Source organism: Adiantum capillus-veneris, chromosome 22 (assembly GCF_014529385.1).
Source record: "Adiantum capillus-veneris isolate H3 chromosome 22, ASM1452938v2, whole genome shotgun sequence".
NCBI classification, from domain to species: domain Eukaryota; kingdom Viridiplantae; phylum Streptophyta; class Polypodiopsida; order Polypodiales; family Pteridaceae; genus Adiantum; species Adiantum capillus-veneris.
In genome coordinates, this window is record NC_140952.1 from 86,973,764 (window position 1) to 86,994,669 (window position 20,906).

A 20,906-nucleotide genomic window follows, 5' to 3' on the forward strand; every position below is an offset into this window, starting at 1 on the left:
ATTACGATAGGAACTTCTACCGTCTGCATTGCCAACAGTCTCATAGCAACAACATAAAAATGTGTTGAATGAGCCTGCGAAGGCAATGAGTTTTGGTGATAGATTAGGCCAACTGATCATCGATTAAAATCTGATATCTTCTGTTTCAGTAGCACTAGAACAGACGTCTACCATGGGTTGACCGCACGAAACATCTGATCTTTGAGAGTGCTCATCACGTCGGCAAGCATCCGAAGTACCTTCCAGCTTGATGTTTTGCGAAATATAAGCAGGGTTTGAAAGGTCTCCAATACTCTTTTCCGGTTCTGCCCGGCTTGCTACTGCACGAGAAAACTTAGTGGAAAAGAATTGGTGTGAATCTTGATCAGAATTAGGCATGAAGATCTGCTGCATATCATTTCCATGAACATTGAAGGATGGCAGAGGGCACGGGATTGTTGAATCTGCATGAGCTATACTTGGAGTGGCATAATGTTGGCCATAACTAGTTGCACCTGCAGAAATGAGATGAGTAAGGTAGTTAAAGTTGGACATACTATTCAAATGGCCACTGGGTCTTCTTGCATATAAAGCTGCTATGATCGCTACGCGGAGAAGGCGCAGGTAGGCTTATAATTAGGTATTGACGCTTCACTACAAAAGAAGGCCGATTCCAATATGCCGATGGGGCAAACAGTGACATTCTCGAACTTGTACTACTGGAATGAATAGGGAGGAGCTTGGCCTATAGACTCTATGTTACTGAAGAACGCTCTCGTCATGTCGACGAGGTAGGCTTTTCTTCATGGCTCTTCGCTTTCATGTGAACATGTATAAGGTGCCAGTACCATAGATGCCACTTCCAACACCAAAGATGGTAGTTGCTCCAACACCATAGATGGGCGTTGCCACTTCCAGCACCATAGATCAGAGGATGAGAAGGCAACAGGGTCTACTTTTGATTGTTCCATTAAAGCTCATGCGCGAGCAAAGCCATCATCGCCTATGTACTATCCATCATAGCCTTCTCTCTCTCTCTCTCTCTCTCTCTCTCTCTCTCTCTCTCTCTCTCTCTCTCTCTCTCTCAAAGAGACAAACCTGCAAACAAAGCTCCGAGCTGCTTCGAGGAACTTGCGAACTGCTTGTGGAGAAAATCGAAGTGCCTCTGAGAGCAATCAAGCAACGAAGATTGCTTTTTTTATTTTATTCACTAGGTAGCTTTTCACACGCATTTTCGTTTTATTTAGCTTTTCATTGCAGAGATGTTTGTTTTTTAATTTAAATCTACTACCATGTGGTGGCTTCTTGGGCTCACCTAGGGACATACATTATACTACTTCACATTGTTAGTACTTTACAATGTGTAGTAAAGTATATACAATGTGCTTCACAACACATTGTACAATGTTTTGTGTTGTAATTGTAAATGTACTTTACAACACATTGTGTTGCCTTTGTTATGCAGCGCACTTCAGCAGTCAGGGTCCAGGGACATGGCTAGCCAGTTCTTCAAGCGCAGCTTCTGGTACTGGGAAAGGTGCCACGTTAGAAGAAGATGAAGCAGAAGTTGGAGGAGGAGGAGAGAACGAAGGAAGCGATGAAGAAGCAGCAGAGAAGCAGGCAGGCAAAAGGGCACTCATCTATGAGTTCTGGCATCGCAGTCATCTTGGCATGGATGTTCAGCGAATGCAGGAAACTCACTGCATTCACCCGGCTTTACAATTCGCTTGGTTGGGATTGTCTAGTCTGCCATTCCCATCCTCTCAAACTGTAAGCCTTCAACTACCAAGTATCAAAGTTGGTTCTCTGTCTATGCTCTTTTGGGTATGTTCTCATTTGAATGTGACCATTTTGCAAAGTTGAAGATGCCCATGCATGATTTGCAATCATGGATGCAAGTGATATGTGACTTGCTTTAGGTTAATTTCACAGAGGAGCTGAATGACCTCAGGGCGGCTTTCTATTTGCTTTAGGAATGACAGTCACTCATTTACTATTACTTGGGAAGATAGGGATAGAAGCCTAGTTGTTCCCACCCTTTGAAAGTACTTCAAATAGGTCAGCCACTTTGGACATATTGTAAGTTAGTGATTAGTCAGAGTGTGAACCCTAGGTCCTTTGTTTTTGAGAGTACTTTGGAGTTGGGATAGTTTAGCCATTTTAAACATATTGTAAAGTTAGTGATTGGACAAGTGTGCACCCTACGTTTTAGGGTTCCCTAGTTTTTGGACATTGCCACAAAGTGATAATGTGGCATGACCGTACCAAGGGGAGCAATGGTCGCATAAGGTGGTGGCCACGCGAGTCTTAGTTTCAGTTACTTGAACTGATAACTAAGCCTCATTCTTGGCCACACGCAAAAAAGAGCATTAAAATGAATAACTATGGTTACCCTTTGTAACTATGCCTATTTTGGCATAGTTGTGAAGTTCAAGGCATAGTTGGGAGGTTGAATGAGTAACTAAGCCTTGCGTGATTATGCAAGAGGCTTAGTTATTCATTTAATGCTCTGTTTGAGCATTGTTGGCATAGTCATCTGTAACTAATAACTAAGCCTCGCGTGACCATAGCCTTAGACCGGAACAAATGACCAAGATCTGAGCGTGGACGCATGTAAAAAGTGGCCGAATTCCCGGCGCGTTTGCTGGATGTTGATGTGGCAGCCGTACAGTGCTGACATGGCACTTGGATGTGGGGACACCATTTCCATTAAGTTATTGAAAGCGTTGACTTTCAGGGGCACCACAGCTAATTATCAGTTGCTTTTGGGCTTGCATGCCTATAAAAAATGCCTTGGGGGTCACTTCTGGCAGATAAGTGCATGGTTGTGACATTGCAGAGTGACCCGTGCTGTTGACTCTGTGATCATCATTAAAAAAGAAGTACTATGTGGGTGTTTGACCTAGGGGCTAGTGCATCTGGGTAGAGAACTACGCTCTATTGTGTCTCACCTCTAGTGCTCTTTTTAGTCCTCAATTTAGTAGTGTGTTTGCTGTTGATTCACCACCTTGTCAATGGCTTGCTGATTACAATGGTATCAAAGCTTCGGTTGATTCTTCTCTTACGAAGGATTCGATCCGATTTTTTGCAAAACACGCTATGGACGCATCAGACAAAGACTTTGAGGAGTACGAGAATGAGGAAAAAGAGGTTGAAGGGGAAGCCGAGGAAGAAGTCGAAGAAGAGGCTGACCTTGAAGAGGTTCAGGATGAGGAGCCTCGGCCTGAGGAATGTGCAAGGGAGGGTATTCCAATTGCAGAGTTCGATAGAAGAAAGAAATTCAAGAGGTTTTTGTTCCCATTCCACAATGCACAGTCTACTGCTATTCGTCTTGTGTTTGCTCTTGTTGCACATTTTGGATGATCCGTGGATGTGGAGTCTACTTTTCTAAATGGTGATTTAGAGTAAAAAATATGTGGGGACAACCCATGGAAGCATTGTCTTGATGTGAATCATCTTTCTCATGCACGACCAAATCGTCTTTTGAGTTGGTTCAAAAATAACTTAAAGTCGGCATTTGCTATGTTCGACCTTGCATATTGCTCTATTTTCTTGGCTTGCATGTATGGGGGTTTTCATTACGTATTTTCATCTATCTCAAGCAGTAGATAAGAAGCTTTTTGAGAACTTGACAAGACTATGAAGCGGAACATCGCGCTTCTGTATATTGTCTTATAAATCCTAATTTAAAGTTGATCAGACAGATTGATACTCCTAAGGTTGATGCTACTGAACATATGCAGCTTGTTGCTTCTCATGTCTATTTGGCAAGCACCCATCCTGCTCTTTCTTGTGCTAATGAGTTTCTTGAGTTAATTTTCTAGTTGACTTATTGATCTCGTTGGTAGGCAACTATAGAGTACAATGCGTTATCTTCGTGGCACCAATTGACTTTGGTATTGACTATGTCGATCTTGATTGAGCTGGTTGTATTGGATCTCCAATGCCCACTTTTGGTTATTGCTGTATGTTTTGCGTTAGAATTATTTGATGGAAATTTTATATGCAATTGACTTCTGTCTCTTCTTCAATCAGAGCTGAGTATGGTCGTATCTCGACACCATTACAAAAGGTCTTCGGTTTTGGATCATCCTGCTAACAATCATCTCCTTATTTACTTCAATCCCTATAGTGGTTTTGCTCTGGTATGTAATTTTTGTGGACGGACTAAACATATCAATGGTATTTGCCACTTTGTTTGAGATTATATCGAGTTTGGTCATATCAGCATGGGGTATTGTCTTGCAGACCTTCCTCAACATTGTAGACCTTCCTCGACCTACTTTGGATCATCTTCTTTAGCATGCTAGAGTTGGACCCATCACCACATGGTGGTACATAGGTTGCATCTCATGGTAGTATGACTAGTTTTGCCTTGCAAATACATTTTAGCCTACTCTTAACCTTCATCAAAATCTTTTGGCCCATGTAACCCCTAGCAAGTTGGGCACCTATTTTTTAGGTCCAGAACTGTAACGTGGGTGTCATACACCTCTCATAAGACCTCTCAAGATTGAGCTCTCCACCAAGGAGCTCTCTGCATAGGAGCACTAAGAATGGACTGTCCACCAGTCTCCTTTGTATAGATTAGGTCGTCCACACTTGGCTGGATGCTGGTTGAAAATGTGCCCAAGGAGCTGGGTGACACACGTGTCTGGCCTTCTATGCATCCGCGATCTTATATGCCATGTGTGCCTTGTGGTCCCCCAGCCAAAGGTAATGTTAGAAGATGTTCATATTTTGTCCTAGTTTTTGGCATTACTAAAGTTCCTTATTTTATATCAAATCTAAAACCAAATTTAGCTATTTGATTATGGCTTTGTTCTTACCTCGTTTGCATTTCCTTGAACAATTAGGTGGCTATATTATAGTTATTCATCATACTTTGGTTATGTCCTTGTCACTCATCGTAATACAACAACACTTTTTTTTACCTGAGAAAATGATCCTTCTATTAGTTAATAAACTGCCCATAGGTCTACAACCACCTCTACTAGAGAGGCTACATCAATCATAAGGGGAGACTCTCCCAATGGAAAAAAAGCATATGTACAATGAGGGCTAAATCAAGAGATGGGAGGAGGGAAAATCCACACAGGTGGACGGTAGTGCCATCTGAGCTCACGTCAGACCATGGTGAAGAAATGCACAGGGCGCCAGAGTCTAGGGAACTCCTCTCTATGCTCCTGCGGTCGGAGCTGCCCTGAAGTCTCTTGAACTACCCCCTGAGAGTATGAATCGACTCCGGCCAAAAATCTCGAACAACCTGTGTTGGGAGCTCGTTTGTGGCCTGACAGTCTGGTTCATTTGGCGGGCCCGTTGCTTCTGCATCTTCGAGGCTCACCAGCAGACCTGTGGGGTAAGCTCTGTAGCCGGCTGGAGTGTAGGCCCACCGCCCTGTATCACTTTCTATTGCACACTAAGTAATACACTCTCTGTTGTGCCCCTTGAGCTTCCTTCGTCTTCTCCAAGCTGTGTTTTCCTGCAACCCTAATTCCAACAGTTGTCTCAAGCGCTCCTCCGTGCAGGTGGGCTAGTGCTGCTCCAGGCCTCTTTGCAATTGCTCCCAAGAGCGAAGCAGGCTCACAGCAAAACGATCCTCCAGTCTCTTGCTAGACCAACTCTGCGCAGCTCAGTAAAGATCCATCTGATGGAAGATCTCCAAGGGCCTCCTGCCTGAGGCACTCGAGCTCGAAGCCGCTGAAGCAAAAGCTCCTTCGAGGGCTCCTCCCCTGGTAGTAGTCCTCTGACAACAAACTTCCCAAGAAGGGCTCTCCTCTACTATGATGGGTCTATGATCCCCAAAAACCCCCCCCGCCCGCGAGAACAAGGTAGAGTGATGACCTGCCATGCTATTTTGGCCCGGGCTATCTGAGTGTCGCGCCCTAACCAAAGAAAGTTTCTGATCAGCCTCTCTACCTGGCTGATGCAGGAGCTCGAGAAGATCCAACAAGATGTAATGTACCACATAGTAGCCAACAACACTTGGTTGGTCACTACAACTCTGCCTGCCAAAGAGAGTCGTGCCAAACTCCAATGTGATGGACAGGAGGGGAGCGATCTGCTGCTCAGGAGACAACAACCTGACAGCCCAAGCAGCAAACTGGAGGCCTTGGGGGAATCCATCTAAAACCCTCACCTAGCAGCCAATTAGGCGTTGGAGCGCTGCGAACCAAGAAAGTCATCGTCTTCTTCCAGTTGATCAGTGCGCCTGATGCACAACAAAACGTCTCTAGAGCATGCTCACACCTGTGCAGGTTGGCCTCCTGGCCCTCCAAGTAAAAAACTGAGTTGTCTGCAAACTCAGCATCCAATAGCTCATCGCCCTGAATAGGGAGCGCTTAACCACGTAAACCAATCTACTGTGAAACCAAGAATCTGCTCATCGTCTCAGCATACAACAGAAAGAGAAAGGGGACTAGAGGGCAGCCCTGTTTGACCGAGCGTGTGAGCATGAAACGCTTCTCTACCTCCTGCCATAAGCACCTGACTGTGTGCACGTCTGTAGAGAGCTGACACCTTTGATCCAAGCATCTGAGAAGCCCATCCTACATAGAGTATCCTCCAAGAAGTCCTAGTCAACTCTGTCGTAGGCCTTCTCAAAATCGAGAAGAAGTATCACTAGATCCTCACCTCGGAGGCGCGCGAGGGCATACGCCTCCCAAAAAGTGGAGATGTTGTCAAGGATATTGCGCTCAAAACCTGTCTGGGTCCCATGTATAATGCTCTCTAGAAGTGGCTGAATCCTCAAACTCAAAGCCTTGGCTAGAATTTTGTAGACTGAGTTGAGGATGGTGATGGGCCACCACTGCCGAATCTCATCCAAGGAGCCACCCTCCTTGGGATTGAGGTAGATCAAGCCCTCACTCATGTTGTTAGGCATCTTTCCTGTGCACAAGATGTACTAAAAAGCGCTGCAAAGGTCTGAGCCCAGTAAGTCCTAGTACTCCAGGAAAAAACCGGGAGTCAAACCATCCTCACCGGGACACCTACCTCGGGGAAGTGCTCTGAGGGCCACATGGAGCTCCTCTAGCTAGAGAGGCAACTCAAGCCTCTGACACATCTCCTCAGTCACAAGACAAGGTATCTGTGCCCAAACCTGCTCTCTTTGCAGCACCCTGACGCTCTGACCGAGGCTCTGTTGACAACAGGTCATCGTAAAAGTTAGTAGCAAGTCAGTAGCAAGTGCACTCATATCCTCTGGCATTGAAGCAACAGACCCGTCGCCTCTCCTCTATGCTGGCAAGCTCATGGCGAGCCTGCTGCAACTGCTCCTCCAACCAAGGACTGTCTGGGTGCTACTCTTGCATCGTCTGCAAGGAAGCAACACCTCGTCCGAGATGTTGCTCCTCCTCCCTCACTGCAGCCAGGCGGGCCGTAGACTCTTGGAGAAAGAAACGCCTAGGTTGAACAAGTCCAGAGGCCACTTTGTCAACAAGAGAGTCCTGCATGTCCAAGCCCTCTGTTCAAAGAGCCACCACTCTCTCTCTGAGCTCTGAGTCCAACAAGATCCTCTAAGGGATGCGTAGCATCGTGCTCCCCCTCCTCTTATCTTTCTCCGTGAGGATCACTAGTGCATGGTCCGAAAAAGATGTCCCAGTCAAGATGCAAGTTGATCCACCCAAGTCACAAACGTGGTCACTAGTGTAGAAGCGATCTATCCGAGATAGATTCACTCCTCTTACTTTGCGGTCCGAGCGAGAGAAGGCCAAGCTGTCTGGGGACCTCACAAAGCTAGAGTGCTGCCAAACATGTGAAACCCTCAAAGTCATACATAGCCTCTCCCAGGTTGCATGCGGCAGAGACTCTACAATGTGAGACCAGAACTCTGCACGTGCACTTGCCACGTTGGGCGCATAATACAACATCACTCTAACACATTAGACTTGGTATATGAATTCCAATGTATTCTAGGGCTCATTTCATGGTACCCAAGTTTCTTGCATTCACGCAAAGCTGGCATACAAAACAATCTTTTGCTGAATTTTGCGGTGACTTTTTTGACTTAATGCTACTTCTTCCGTATGCATAACATTTGCTTTACATCTTTGTAGTCATTTTCCAGGTATGGCAAGTACCTCAACTTTGAGACTTTAGATGAGCTCCTCACGGTAAGAACTGTTTACATCTTGCATATGGCAATATGTTAACCCCCAAATACTGAGGCATATAACTGATTTATCCTTTCTTGTCACATGACACATCCAATCCTATGTGTCCGTGGACAACCTACAGCATAACAGGGTTCAGTCAGTCCAGTCAGTCTAGAATTTGCTGAACAAAGAGAAACATTCGGGAGAATTTTATGTTATTGGCATGGATGAACGGGATGTAATTTTGGGAATGGATTGGTTGGCTGCGAATCATGCATTGATTGATTGTGAGAGGGGTGAGTTGGTTTTTAAAAACAAAGATGGTCATGCGATTAAAGTTGAGGAGAGAAATACAAAATCACTTCTAATTTCTGCCATGAAACTTTTGAGGGGGGTGAGACAAGGGTGTGAGACGTTTCTTGTGTTTGCTAACGAGATTAAAGAGGATTCTAGGAATAAACAAAAAGAGGCAAATCCAGAATTTGTAGAGGATCTCTTACATGAATTTAAGGATGTGTTCCCGGACGATCTTCCTGGTATGCCTCCGCCTAGAGCGGTAGACCACGCCATAGATCTATATCCAGGAGCAACACCTTATTCAAGGGCTCCATACAGGTTTAATATTGATGAGCTTAAAGAGCTCAAGATACAACATGATGATCTTTTGAAAAAGGGTTTCATTAAGCCTAGTGTATCTCCTTGGGATAGTCCTGTGTTATTAATTCCAAAAGAAAAAGGATGGTACATATAGGTTATGTATAGACTACAGGGGATTAAACAAACAGACCATTAAGAACAAATATCCTCTTCCTCACATAGATGAACTGCTTAGTCATTTGAGTGGTGCCACAATATTTTCAAAGGTTGAACTTCGTTCTGGCTACCATCAAATCCGTATAAAGGCAGTGAACATTCCAAAGACTGCTTTTCGTACACGTTATGGGCATTATGAATTTACAGTTCTTGCTTTTGGTTTGACTAATGCACCAGCAACTTTCATGTGCTTAATGAATAATATTTTTCACTCGTATCTTGATGACTTCATTCTGGTATTTTTGGATGATATTTTTGTGTATTCTAAGAATGAAGAAGATCATGCATTGCACTTAAAGAAAACATTTGAGGTTTTGTGTGAACATAAATTGTATGCCAAAGCAAGTAAGTGTTCTTTTGCAAAGAATCAGATTGTGTATTTGGGAAGAGTGATTTCTAAAGAGGGGATTCACATTGATCTTGACAAAGTTAAGACTATTGTGGAGTGGCCAACACCTAAGTCATTAAGGGATGTGAGAAGCTTTATGGGTCTAGCACAATATGAGAGAGCACACATTAAAGATTTCTCTAAGATAGCAAGTCCTTTGACCGAATTGATCAAGAAAGACAAGGGTTTTGGGTGGACTTCTACTTGTGAGACTGCTTTTGAGACCTCGAAGGCTAAAATAGCGGAAAATTGTGTTTTAAAAGTTCCTGAGATGGGTAAACCATTTGTTGTGTCATGTGACGCTAGTGGTGAACAATTAGGTTGCGTTTTGATACAAGAAGGAAGGGTGGTTGCATATGAGTCTAAGAAATTAAGACGACATGAATTGAACTATGCAACACATGATCTAGAATTGCTTGTTGTTGTTCATGCATTGAAACATTGGCGTCATCTTTTGCTTGGTGTCAAATTTGAATTGCGTATTGATCATCAAAGCTTGAAGTATATTTTCACTCAGTCATTGTTAAACAACAGACAAAGGAGATGGATTGAATTGCTGGCTAAGTATGATTTTGATTTGAAGTATTTGTGTGGAAAAGAAAATAAGGTTGCAGATGCTGTATTATTATGACTGCTTGTGTATTCGTGCAAATTTCTGCTTTTAAGAGTCAAATTCTGCACGAGTGTCATAATTCACCTTTTTCTGGTCATCTTGGATTGAATAAGACATATAAAAAGATTAAAAGTTCATTCTTTTGGCCGCGTATGAAATTGGATGTTAAGAATTATGTGCGTGAATGCTTTCAATGTCAACAAGTTAAAATTGAACACAAGAGGATGCCTGGTGACCTTCAACCCTTAGACATTCCTTTACAGAAGTGGGAGTTTATATCTATGGATTTTATCATTATACTTCCTACTACTCGTGGAGGGTATGAATCGATCTTTGTGGTGGTAGATAGACTCACAAAACAAGCTAACTTCTTTCCTGTAAAAATAACTGATACTGCTTTGACCATTGCACGCTTGTTTGTGAAAGAGATATTTCGTTTGCATGGCATGCCCAAGAGTATAGTGTCTGACAGAGATTCTAAGTTCACTTCTCATTTCTAGAGAGTGACTTTTGACTCTATAGGTACCCAGTATGCATGTCTACTGCTTTTCATCTTCAAACAGATGGGGAAACGAAGAGAGTGAATCGTATTCTAGAAGATATGTTACGGATGTATGTCAATGAAAACCAATCTAATTGGAATGAATATCTGCCTTTGGTTGAATTTGCATATAACAGTTCATATCATTCATCTATTAGGATGACTCCGGCAATGTATGGCTATAACTGTCCTACATGTATTTATTTTCTTAATTCGAGGAATAAGGTAGAACTGTCACGTGAGATGCTTGAGAAAATGGATAGCGAGTTGGCCAAAATCAGGGGGAATATTAGAGAATCTCAAAAGAGACATAAACTGTATTATGACAAGAAACATCGTGTTGTGGAGTATCAAACTAGTGATATGGTTTTCTTCAAGGTCATTCCTAAGAAGTCTCATTTGATTCTTGGAAAGGATAGAAGATTGTCTCCATGATTTGCTGGGCCATTTAAAATTTTAAGCACATTGGTTCATTACCTTACAAATTGGAATTGCCTTTTCATGTTAAAGTGCATCCTGTATTTCATGTGAGTATGTTCCTATTATAAAACAACTCTAAGTTGAAAGATGACAGACCATTGACTGTAGAACGAGACTTAATGCTAGATAGGCGTTTTAAACATCTGAGAAATAGAGACATTGTGGAAGTTTTGGTTAAGTGGCAGAACCATCCAGTAGAGGATGCATCATGGGTTGATGTTAGTGTTTTGTAAAGAGAATTTTCCTCTCTTTAGACCAACTCTGAGGACAGAGTTAATTTTGATAAGGGGAGAATGTAATAGGACTAGTCTTTGAAGTTCTTAAAGTCGAAAAGAATGTAGCAGGACATATCTTTCGTTTAGTACGATTTGAAAGATTGTTGAATAATCTATTAAATAGAGCTTATATGAATGAGTTTGAGATATTAAGAGAGAACATATATTCTTTTTTTAAATAATACACTAGAGATGTATTTGATAAAGATTAATGAATAATAGATAGTCTGTCTATGAACAGTAAAATTGAGATTTTTATTAATATCAGTGTTTTATATTTATGTGTTTTAGTTCAAAATGCATGGGTAGGCTTAAAATAAGTTGAAAAAGTAGTGGAGACCAAAAAATAGAGGTTTTATGAGTCGCGACCTAAAAGTTGCGTTTTCAGCTAAAGAAAGACGTTTTTCGCAATTCTGTCCGCGTTGCCTTGTAGACCAGACCTGTTCCCGTCGTTTTGAGTACCTGGATTGCTCTGTTCTGAGTTCGTTTGTAAAAGTTATGATCAAAACAAACAAAAGGCAGTAGCAGTGTAGTATACACAGGGACAGGCAGACATACAACATCATACAGCTCTCCTTGCTATCAACCAAGAAGTGGATTGTTTCTTCATGGTAAGAGTATTGCAATTGAGATTATGAAGGTATATAATTATGTTTTTTTTACTTTGATTATCATGTTGAATTGGTTGCACGAGTATGTTCTTTTGGCTATTTTGTAGGCGATGCAGAAATCAGTGTGTGAAACAGGATCTGTGCAAAGTTTCATGATAAAAATCTAACCTTCACGGATCGCTTAGCGATCACGTTTTTATCTTATTCTCGCAAGTATACTTGGTGCAAAAATCGCGCAGGCTTTTCGAGGAAAAGAAGGATAAAAGCACAACGGGTGGTGCATTTGGGGATCATTCAGAGATCTATCTTCTGCGAGTGCGAGTGCGAGTGAGACGCTGTATGCAAGCGAACTGAAGCTCGGGGGTGGTCGGGAGGTTCGAGCTCCGTACAACGGAGTGCGTCCATATATTTTATTGCTCCTCTATTGTATCAAAACTCTACAAAAATCCATCAATACAAAGATCTCTTTCTCTATCTTTTGCTGCCTATCTCTATTATTCTGTTCCTGTGACAAGAATCCATTAGAATCAGTTAGGGGATTTTTCTAGTGCATTTAGCCTATTTTCCCTATTTTTGACATTTTTCACTTATTATTTTTAAGTGACTTTCCAACAAAAGTAGGTAGGGCAATTTTGCTAAGTTTGTATATAAGCAAACCAAAGCTAGCACTCTTGGGCAGATGAGCAAGGAGCACGACAGGCCCCCAGGCAGCAGGTACTCCCTCTCTCTTGGCAAGAACCCCGCAGTACCTCCAACCTTGGCGTTTTCCATCCCCTAAGCCTAGCGTTTTTTGTCATCGCCCACACCATCCCCAAACTGGCGTTTTCAGCCTTGCAACCATCGCCAACAGTCCCAGATGCCCAGCGTTTTTACTAACGCTACCAAGATCTGCCAGCGTTTTCATTTTCAGCCTTTGGTGAAGCCATTGTACCAGCGTTTTCAGCATTCATGAACAACAGTAGATTCAGCCCTAGACATTGCAGAAGATCGTCATTTTCAGCCTCTCCAAACGCAGCCAAAACCAGCGAAACAGTCCCAGATTTTCAGCCATAGCGTTTTTATGGACAGCAGATAGAAGGTCGTAGATTTCAGCCCTTAAGTCGTCGTCGTCATCCCCGTCGTCGTCACCGGCATAGTCCCAAGTTGGATCAGTGCCATGCATCATCATTGTACCACTTCGTGCAATCAATAGTAGACCACTCTCGTCGACGAGAGTGGGGCCTTCGGAGGAGGGTTTTACGTCGTCTCCGGTGTCGTATCTCTCTTCTCTCTCTATCTCTCAGTCTTATACACTTGCACGCACAGTGTCTATTCACTTTGTTTGTGGTCATAGCATGTCTCATTAAGAACGGAAGGCTCTACCTTCATAAGAACAAAAAGAACCTTGAGCACAGTTCGGAGCACTTATCTTGAGCAAAGCACAAACATTCATTCCGCTGCACCTAACATTGGTATCAGAGCTTTGGCAGTGTTCTGTATAACTCAAGGAAAGAACCACAAGAATCACAATAATTTTTTTTTGGTTGTTGCGGTTGCACGAATTTGGGTGTGTTGATTCCTAATCGTGTTTTTGAAAGAGTGACAGGAATCCCAAGAAAGAAGGGCTTGTCCTGCCTCCCCTTGTGTCTCTTTTCACTCATTGAGAGCGGACCTTGCACTTAGCGGCCGGCCACTCGACGTGAGGTGGGAAAAAGCAACCTTGGTATGAGCGCAAGGTCGTCAAGGGGTGCGCCCGCAGAAAGGAGTAGAACTCGGGTGAAGAGAAGATCCTTCTCAAACACGATTGGCAAGCGAAAGAAAACCTCAAGAACCTCAAGAACTTCAAGACCCTCAAGAACCCAAGAACCTAAGACCCTCAAGAACCCAAGTTCCTCGTGGACTTAAGAACCAAAGATCATAGTGCATGGTCGTCACCCGAAGCGGAATGGATACTTCGCATACAGGTGATGAGCATGAGAGAGGCGACGAAGAATTTTCTCCACCAGGAATTTTTTCGACTCTCCCCCTTCGCCATCTACGCCACGAGTTGTACTAACTCCTATGAAGATGATGGTCAAGTCAATGATGGACATGATGCTGACACAACAAGAAGCGACTCGCATTACTGGAATGCAATGAAAGAAATGCAATTTAACAACAAGAAGCGACTCGCATTACTTTGGAACGAAATGAAAGAAATGCAATACAACAACAAGAAGCGAATCGGGTTGCGTTGACACAACAAGAAACAAATTGCCTTGCTTTCGAACGTGAGCGCGATGAAAGAAATGAACGAAAAGCAGAAAGGGAGGCCGAGCGTGAAGCTCAAAGAGAGCTACGCACTCAAGAATTGCTTCGACAAGTGTTAGCCTCGAAGTCCGAACCACCCAAAGATCGTGGGAGTTCATCAAGTGGCGCAAGCCACGATGCGGATTCCAACAACTCAGTCACCGAGAAGTTGACTTTGAGTAAGTATGATGGTAAGATGGATGCTACGGTTATTCATTCTTGGTTGCATTAATTTAATGCTTATTTTGCGACAATCAAGAAGACAGGAAATAGCAAAGTTTTGACGGCAGCTATGTACCTTGCCGGTGATGCCATCAATTGGTACCATGCATGGCAAGAGGCACAGCTAGCCGTGCACCTAGAGGAAGCCGACGAATTCACGTCCCTTTCCTTCAATTGGGCTGATGTCCAAGACAAGCTCAAGGTGCGGTTTATGCCACCTCAGCACCTCGCAGGATTGAAGGACAATTAGCGCGCTCTCAAGTAAAATGGTATGCCGGTTATGTCTTTTTCTGAACGTGTTTTGCAGCTAGGCACCCAATTACGCAAGTCGGATGATAAACGCAAAGAGGCATTCCTTTTTGGATTGGACGACTATATCAAGTTTGATGTAGAAGTCTTTGATCCAATCGATCTCAACAAGGTGGTAGCGATTGCTCTCGCACAGGAGATGAAGCACAACAAAGAAAAGCCTAAGGAGAACAAGACGTCCACAAGTACCTCGCAGACTTCTCAGAACCCTCAGAACGGTAAGAACGGTAAGAATGGTAACTCTTCTAACCAATCTTCCAACAGTCTCTCAAAAAAGAATTCTTCCAATGAATCTAAGGGTAAGGCTAACACCATTGCTAAACCTAAGCTTACTCTAAATGAAAAAGTAGCACAAGGAGTTGTAGGAGGATACATCACGTCTGAAGAGCAAATCACTTATTCTAAGGAAGGTCGTTGTTTTCATTGTCACATTAAGGGTCACATAAAAAGAACATGTCCTAAGCTTGAATCAAATGAATCTAAAGAATCCACAGCACCCACTGCCTCTGTCAATGCAATTAATGATAACACGAGTGTGTCCCAAGTTTCTCATGACCCTCCCATTGATGATTCTCTCATTAAATGTTATGGTCGTACGTCGGGGCAGCGTTTTGTCATATTGTTTGACCCAGGTAGTATGTATGATGTGATCAGCCCCTCTTGTTGAGAGAGCCCGCCTCGAAGTTAGTCAGAGATCTCTTATCGAGGTCTCTGGCTTTCTTCCCGGTATGGACGCTCTCATCACGGAGGAGTGCCTTGATGTGTTGTTTGCAATTCAACAAGCTGCCTTCACTAGAAGATTTGTTGTCTCTCCTCTCTCAGGATGTGATATGATTTTGGACATTTGATGGTTTCGAGATGCTAACCCTCTCATTGATTGGGAGGTTAACACTTTCACTCTTAATGTCAAAAGTGGTTCTCCCATTGTCATTCATGGAGAGGACATTGTGCATTCTCCATCTCTCATTGCTAATATGCAGGACAAGATTGTGCATTCTCCATCTCTCATTGCTAATGTGTAGGACAAGGTTGCACGGATTCATTCGAAGGAGACTCTCTCAGTCTCTTTTTCTCCGAAGCATGACACATAGGATTTGCATGATTGTGAGCAGCATGATGATTTGATTGACAATGATAAGCATGATGATTTGGATGATAAAGACAAGCATGATGATTTGCATGATCAAGATGTGATTTCTCACAAGCATGATGAGTTGCATGAAGAAGATGTGATTGTTCACAAGGATGATGTGTTAGTTGATGCTTTTTCTAGCGAAGCTAACCTCGTTGCAGATTTGATCAATCACGAAAGATCGATCTTGGCTCTCGAGCCTAGATCCAAAGAACCCTCACAGGAAGTATTATGTGTTCGCATGATTGATACGCACACATTGTTTGAATGTTTCATTCGTGATCGTTTCCTGTCTTTTAGTCAGCATCGTTATGTGATCCCTTTTCCTAGGCATGACATATTGTATGTTGAGCACATTTCTCTCATGGATGAGCACGAATGTATGCGGATTTCTCATAAAAAGCTGAAAAGTATGTATGTAAGGAAGTCACATTCCATGTCTCTTCCTTGGCATGACACAGTTTCCGAACGAGCACATGAAAGTATGAGTACCAAGCATGGGCATTTCCATTGTGTTTTGCCACAGTTGATTGCTCTAGATTATAAGAGAAAGATTCGATCTCATTGTTTGCATGTGTTGGATGAACGGGTTGCCACTCCGTCTCTATGTTCATCTACATTGCATACACAGTCTTTAGCAAAGACAAGAGTTTTCCACTCACTTTACATAGAATGGGTATGTTCATGGTTTGGTGTTGGAAATGGTTTCAGGAATTTTCAGCCATGGAGATTCTTGAAGATGAAAGAAGCACGACTCTAGACGAAGTTGAAGCATCGAAGGAGCCACATAAGACTTTGTGTCGCTTTCGGCGCGGCCCAAAGAAGCAAGCGTTGCAGACCTTTATGAAGTTCAAGTACTGCACGACCCACACATCATAGTGGGCTGGCAAAGAGTCCCTTCCCAGATTCCGGATGTTATTGGCAATCTCCCTCGACGCCATACAGCTCGGTACCAGTACCTCACTTTGAAAAGGAGGGGATGTCATGTGACACATCCAACCCTATGTGTCCGTGGACACGCTACAGTATAACAGGGTTTAGTCAGTCCAGTCAGTCTAGATTAGAAGTGATCTGGCACTTTTGTGAGTCTATTCGTAGACCGTGCATGCCCAGTCACTTGGTATAGATGCATATCCTCTGGTTGCACACAGCATGATCATCAGTATTCCCATCAGAATCCATTAGAATCAGTTAGGGGATTTTTCCAGTGCATTTAGCCTATTTTCCCTATTTTTGACATTTTTCACTTATTATTTTTAAGTGACTTTCCAACAAAAGTAGGTAGGGCAATTTTGCTAAGTTTGTTTATAAGCAAACCAAAGCTAGCACTCTTGGGCAGATGAGCAAGGAGCACAACAGGCCCCCAGGCAGCAGGTACTCCCTCTCTCTCAGCAAGAACCCCGCAGTACCCCCAACCTTGGCGTTTTCCATCCCTAAGCCTAGCGTTTTTGGTCATCGCCCACACCATCCCCAAGCTGGTGTTTTCAGCCTTGCAACCATCGCCAACAGTCCCAGATACCTAGCGTTTTTACTAACACTACCAAGATCTGCCAGAGTTTTCATTTTCAGCCTTCGGTGAAGCCATTGTACCAGCGTTTTCAGCATTCATGAACAACAGTAGATTCAGCCCTAGACATTGCAGAAGATCGTCATTTTCAGCCTCTCAAAACGCAGCCAAAACCAGCGTTTTCAGCAGTCCGAAACAGTCCCAGATTTTCAGCCATAGCGTTTTTATGGACAGCAGATAGAAGGTCGCAGATTTCAGTCCTTAAGTCGTCGTCGTCATCCCCGTCGTCATCATCGGCATAGTCCCAAGTTGCATCAGTTCCATGCATCATCATTGTACCACTTCGTGCAATCAATAGTAGACCACTCTTGCCGACGAGATTGGGGCCTTCGGAGCAAGGTTTTACGTCGTCTTTGGTGTCGTATCTCTCTTCTCTCTCTATCTCTCAGTCTTATACACTTGCACGCACAGTGTCCATTCACTTTGTTTGTGGTCATAGCATGTCTCATTAAGAACGGAAGGCTCTACCTTCCATAAGAACAAAAGGAACCTTGAGCACGGTTCGGAGCACTCATCTTGAGCAAAGCGCAAACATTCATTCCGCTGCACCTAACATTTGTTTTTTGGCTGAGGGGAGCTTGAAGGCCATCCCAACCCTGTTGTTTTTGTAACTTTTTCGGGAGGACACAAAACCTGCTTGTACAAAATTATACAGGTCCTTTCAATTGAGTAACTTGGTTTCCTTACATTACTTTGAAGCTATAGGAAGGCACATGCATTGTCAGCTGGATGATATGGTGGGATTCTAGATAATCAGTTCTGTTATTACACAGTATTGACATATAGGACTCTAAATGTCTCTGAGATTTTTCACATTGGAACAATATAGCATGTCTTCATAAACCCGGTTGTTTCTTGGAAGTCACATCGCTGGCTGTCACTAGGTGCATTATGCCAATTAAAACTGTCATCACTCGCCTTCGCTTGCTCTTATAAGTACTTCTCTGAGCTCATCCAACGTTGTGATCTGAAGATGTCCTTTCTATCTTTAAATCTCCAAAATCAGTGGGAGGCCTCAAAATCTAAAAACGATATTAAACTGCGTTTTGCATCTAGTGATAACCAAATGCAAGTAACAGATAAGAGATTATGGAAAAGGCTGATGGAAGTAGCAGTCTTAGGGGGATGATGTTTTGGAACCAGGATGGCATTTATTTCAAGGTCGACATTTGGCGTGTCTTGGTTTGAGGGTGTTTTTCTTGAAGATTGGCAAGACATTGTGACATCTTTGCACGGTTGGGTGTTCTCTTAGGAAGCTTGAATGGAAACTGTAAACCAGATATGCTTATCATGAGGCAACGGGAGGTGGCTCTATCTTATGGGAAGTCTTAGGAAGCTTTAATGGAAACCGTAAGCCCTCTGTGCTTATCACGAGGCAAGGGGACGTGACTCTTATCTATATGGAAGTCTTGGGAAGCTTAAATGGAAACTGTAAACCAGATATGCTTATCATGAGGGAACGGGAGGTGGCTTTATGCTTATGGGAAGTCTTAGGAAGCTTGAATAGAAACTGCTAGCAATCTGTGCTTATCACGGGACAATAGGAGGTGACTCTTATCATTTATGTATATGGGAAGTCTGTATGCAGTGCAAGTAGGGAGCATCAACAAGTGCTGTGTAGAGGGCGTACTCATATGCCATGGTGACTGGGCCATGTGGTTATTTGGGCAATGCCAGCATGCTGCAAGTTGGTTAGGCTCATTAACACAGACATTCATTGTTTCAAGGATATGAGTGCATTCAAATGGTTCATATAGGTGCTATGGGAAAGGTTTTGGTAAATAAGGCTTTGAACATCGCGATCTTAAAGCCAATCTTCCTTTTGCAAGCTTCCCTTTCTAATTGCTTTTCTAGGCTAGCTAGCTTAAACTCAAGAGCTAACAATGTATTCGGGTTGGTGTGGATCTCATTAGTGTGTTTCATGGATTATCTACTAGGCTAGCCAATTATCATCTTGGAAGGTGGCCTGCCCTCACCCGGAGTCTCCACATGACAATGTTGGGCACTGTCAGTCCCAGAAGAGCTATTTCAGTGAAAAAAATGGGCTTTCTGGAGTTCTTTGTTCATCGTTTGATTCATCTTGTGCTATTGCTTCCATGTGTGTTTCCTTACCGTGGAGGTGGTTGCAGATTTTTCTTGGGCAGTGCCGAGAGGCCGATACTGATAAGGTATGATTTGATGTTCATCTTTACCAAATAGTCTGCGAACATCCAAATTTTCTCATTGCTTGATGCATGTTCCATTTAGTGGAAGTGAACACACACACACACACACACATGTATATAGAGAGATTGTTGAGCCAAGTAAATTTCCTCTTCTGATTTGCAGGACAAATTCAAAGTTGTGGAAGAGTCTCTTGCAGGATTGGTTTTGGATTCTAGTCCTGTGGAGTTTGAAAGTAGCATTGAAGCGAAGGTTTTCAGCCAACAAGTTTTAACACTACAACCAGGTAGGTCGAAAGCAGTAATCGAGCATGCAGCAATTGCGGTTGGCAGGGGACTTGATTTTGTTTTCTCCAAGCAGTTTGCTCTCCAAAGGAGAAAGCTTTGGCATGCACTCTACCCTTCCGCGAGCCTCTCACTTTCAAATTACTAGTGGGATCATACACAAGATATGCCAAGCTTATAGTGAACAGGGTATCATGCCCAAGTTTATGGACTGATGCAAAGATTGTCTGAAAAAGTAAAAGGCCCATGCACGTGTGCACACACACAGCGAAGTAAACATCTGCATGCAAGCCACAACAAAATAATGCACCCACCTTTACACTACTCATTGCATGAAGATGAGCTGCTGTGAATGTGCAAGAAAGGTTCAAGCATGCTCACAAACACTATGCAAGCAACTCAATGCACCCACAAGCAATTAGTGAGAGGAGCAATTAGAAAGAAGATGGAAGATTCTTCAGTTTGGGTCTCAAGCATCCTTCCTTCCAAAAAGCACGGTCATATGGTACATATTGTCTTGTATACTTGAGCATATTACATTGTATAATCCGGTTTAGCGATGATCAGACGCTCAAGGACTTTTGAAACCTGTTTGATCACAGATAACACCTCTCAAGCTTATGATTTAGCAATACATCTGCACTTCGACCTCTTACAGGGTGTAATTGGATCCTTGATTGGACACACCTCTCTTTGATCAGCTTTTGAATGTCTGACAGACACAACAAAAGCCTGTAGCAGTTCACTAACTGCCTTCCCTCTATAGCATGCAACATGCCATTTTCCAAACCCCTCTGAGGCCTTGCTAGCAAAAACGTGGGCCATGAGCACACTCACTGCTCATAATGATTCCAATCTCTTCCAACTGCACAGTCTGGCTCTCCTACGCGAAGACAATCGCCAAAAAGAAGCAGAAGCCAGGAAAGAAAGTACCTCAAAGCCAACGAAAACCATTTCATGCTGTGATACCTCTGGAAACAAGAGAGGCAAGGACTTGGTTGAGACTCTGGCAAGATTGGGCTGATTAAATCCTGGTGTATCTACCAGGTACCCAGCACTAGGTAGTTTCAGTAAGCTCACATGGCGCGTTGTATGCTTGCCACGATCGGTTCTCTCTGAAACCTCCCCTACTGTTTGCTCTTCATACACTCCACTCCAACTCCACACC

General features: G+C 43.2%; 1 protein-coding gene across 1 annotated transcript; it reads left to right on the plus strand.

Moving 5' to 3' along the window:
* The first annotated feature begins 1,422 nt into the window (after positions 1-1,422).
* Positions 1,423-20,299, plus strand: LOC147429726 (uncharacterized). The gene is made up of 3 exons (XM_086495964.1): positions 1,423-1,749; positions 19,229-19,459; positions 19,620-20,299. The coding sequence occupies exons 1-3, from the start codon at positions 1,651-1,653 to the stop codon at positions 19,884-19,886; spliced, it is 597 nt and encodes a 198-aa protein (XP_086352090.1). The 5' UTR covers positions 1,423-1,650; the 3' UTR covers positions 19,887-20,299.
* The last annotated feature ends 607 nt before the right edge of the window (positions 20,300-20,906 follow it).

Excerpts from the sequence above, each read along its gene's own strand:
- LOC147429726 (XM_086495964.1), top strand. The coding sequence starts at position 1,651 with ATGGATGTTCAGCGAATGCAGGAAACTCACTGCATTCACCCGGCTTTA. Across the intron at positions 1,750-19,228 it reads CATTCCCATCCTCTCAAACT|GCTAGCCAATTATCATCTTG; the intron begins GTAAGCCTTCAA and ends ATTATCTACTAG. Across the intron at positions 19,460-19,619 it reads GAGAGGCCGATACTGATAAG|GACAAATTCAAAGTTGTGGA; the intron begins GTATGATTTGAT and ends TCTGATTTGCAG.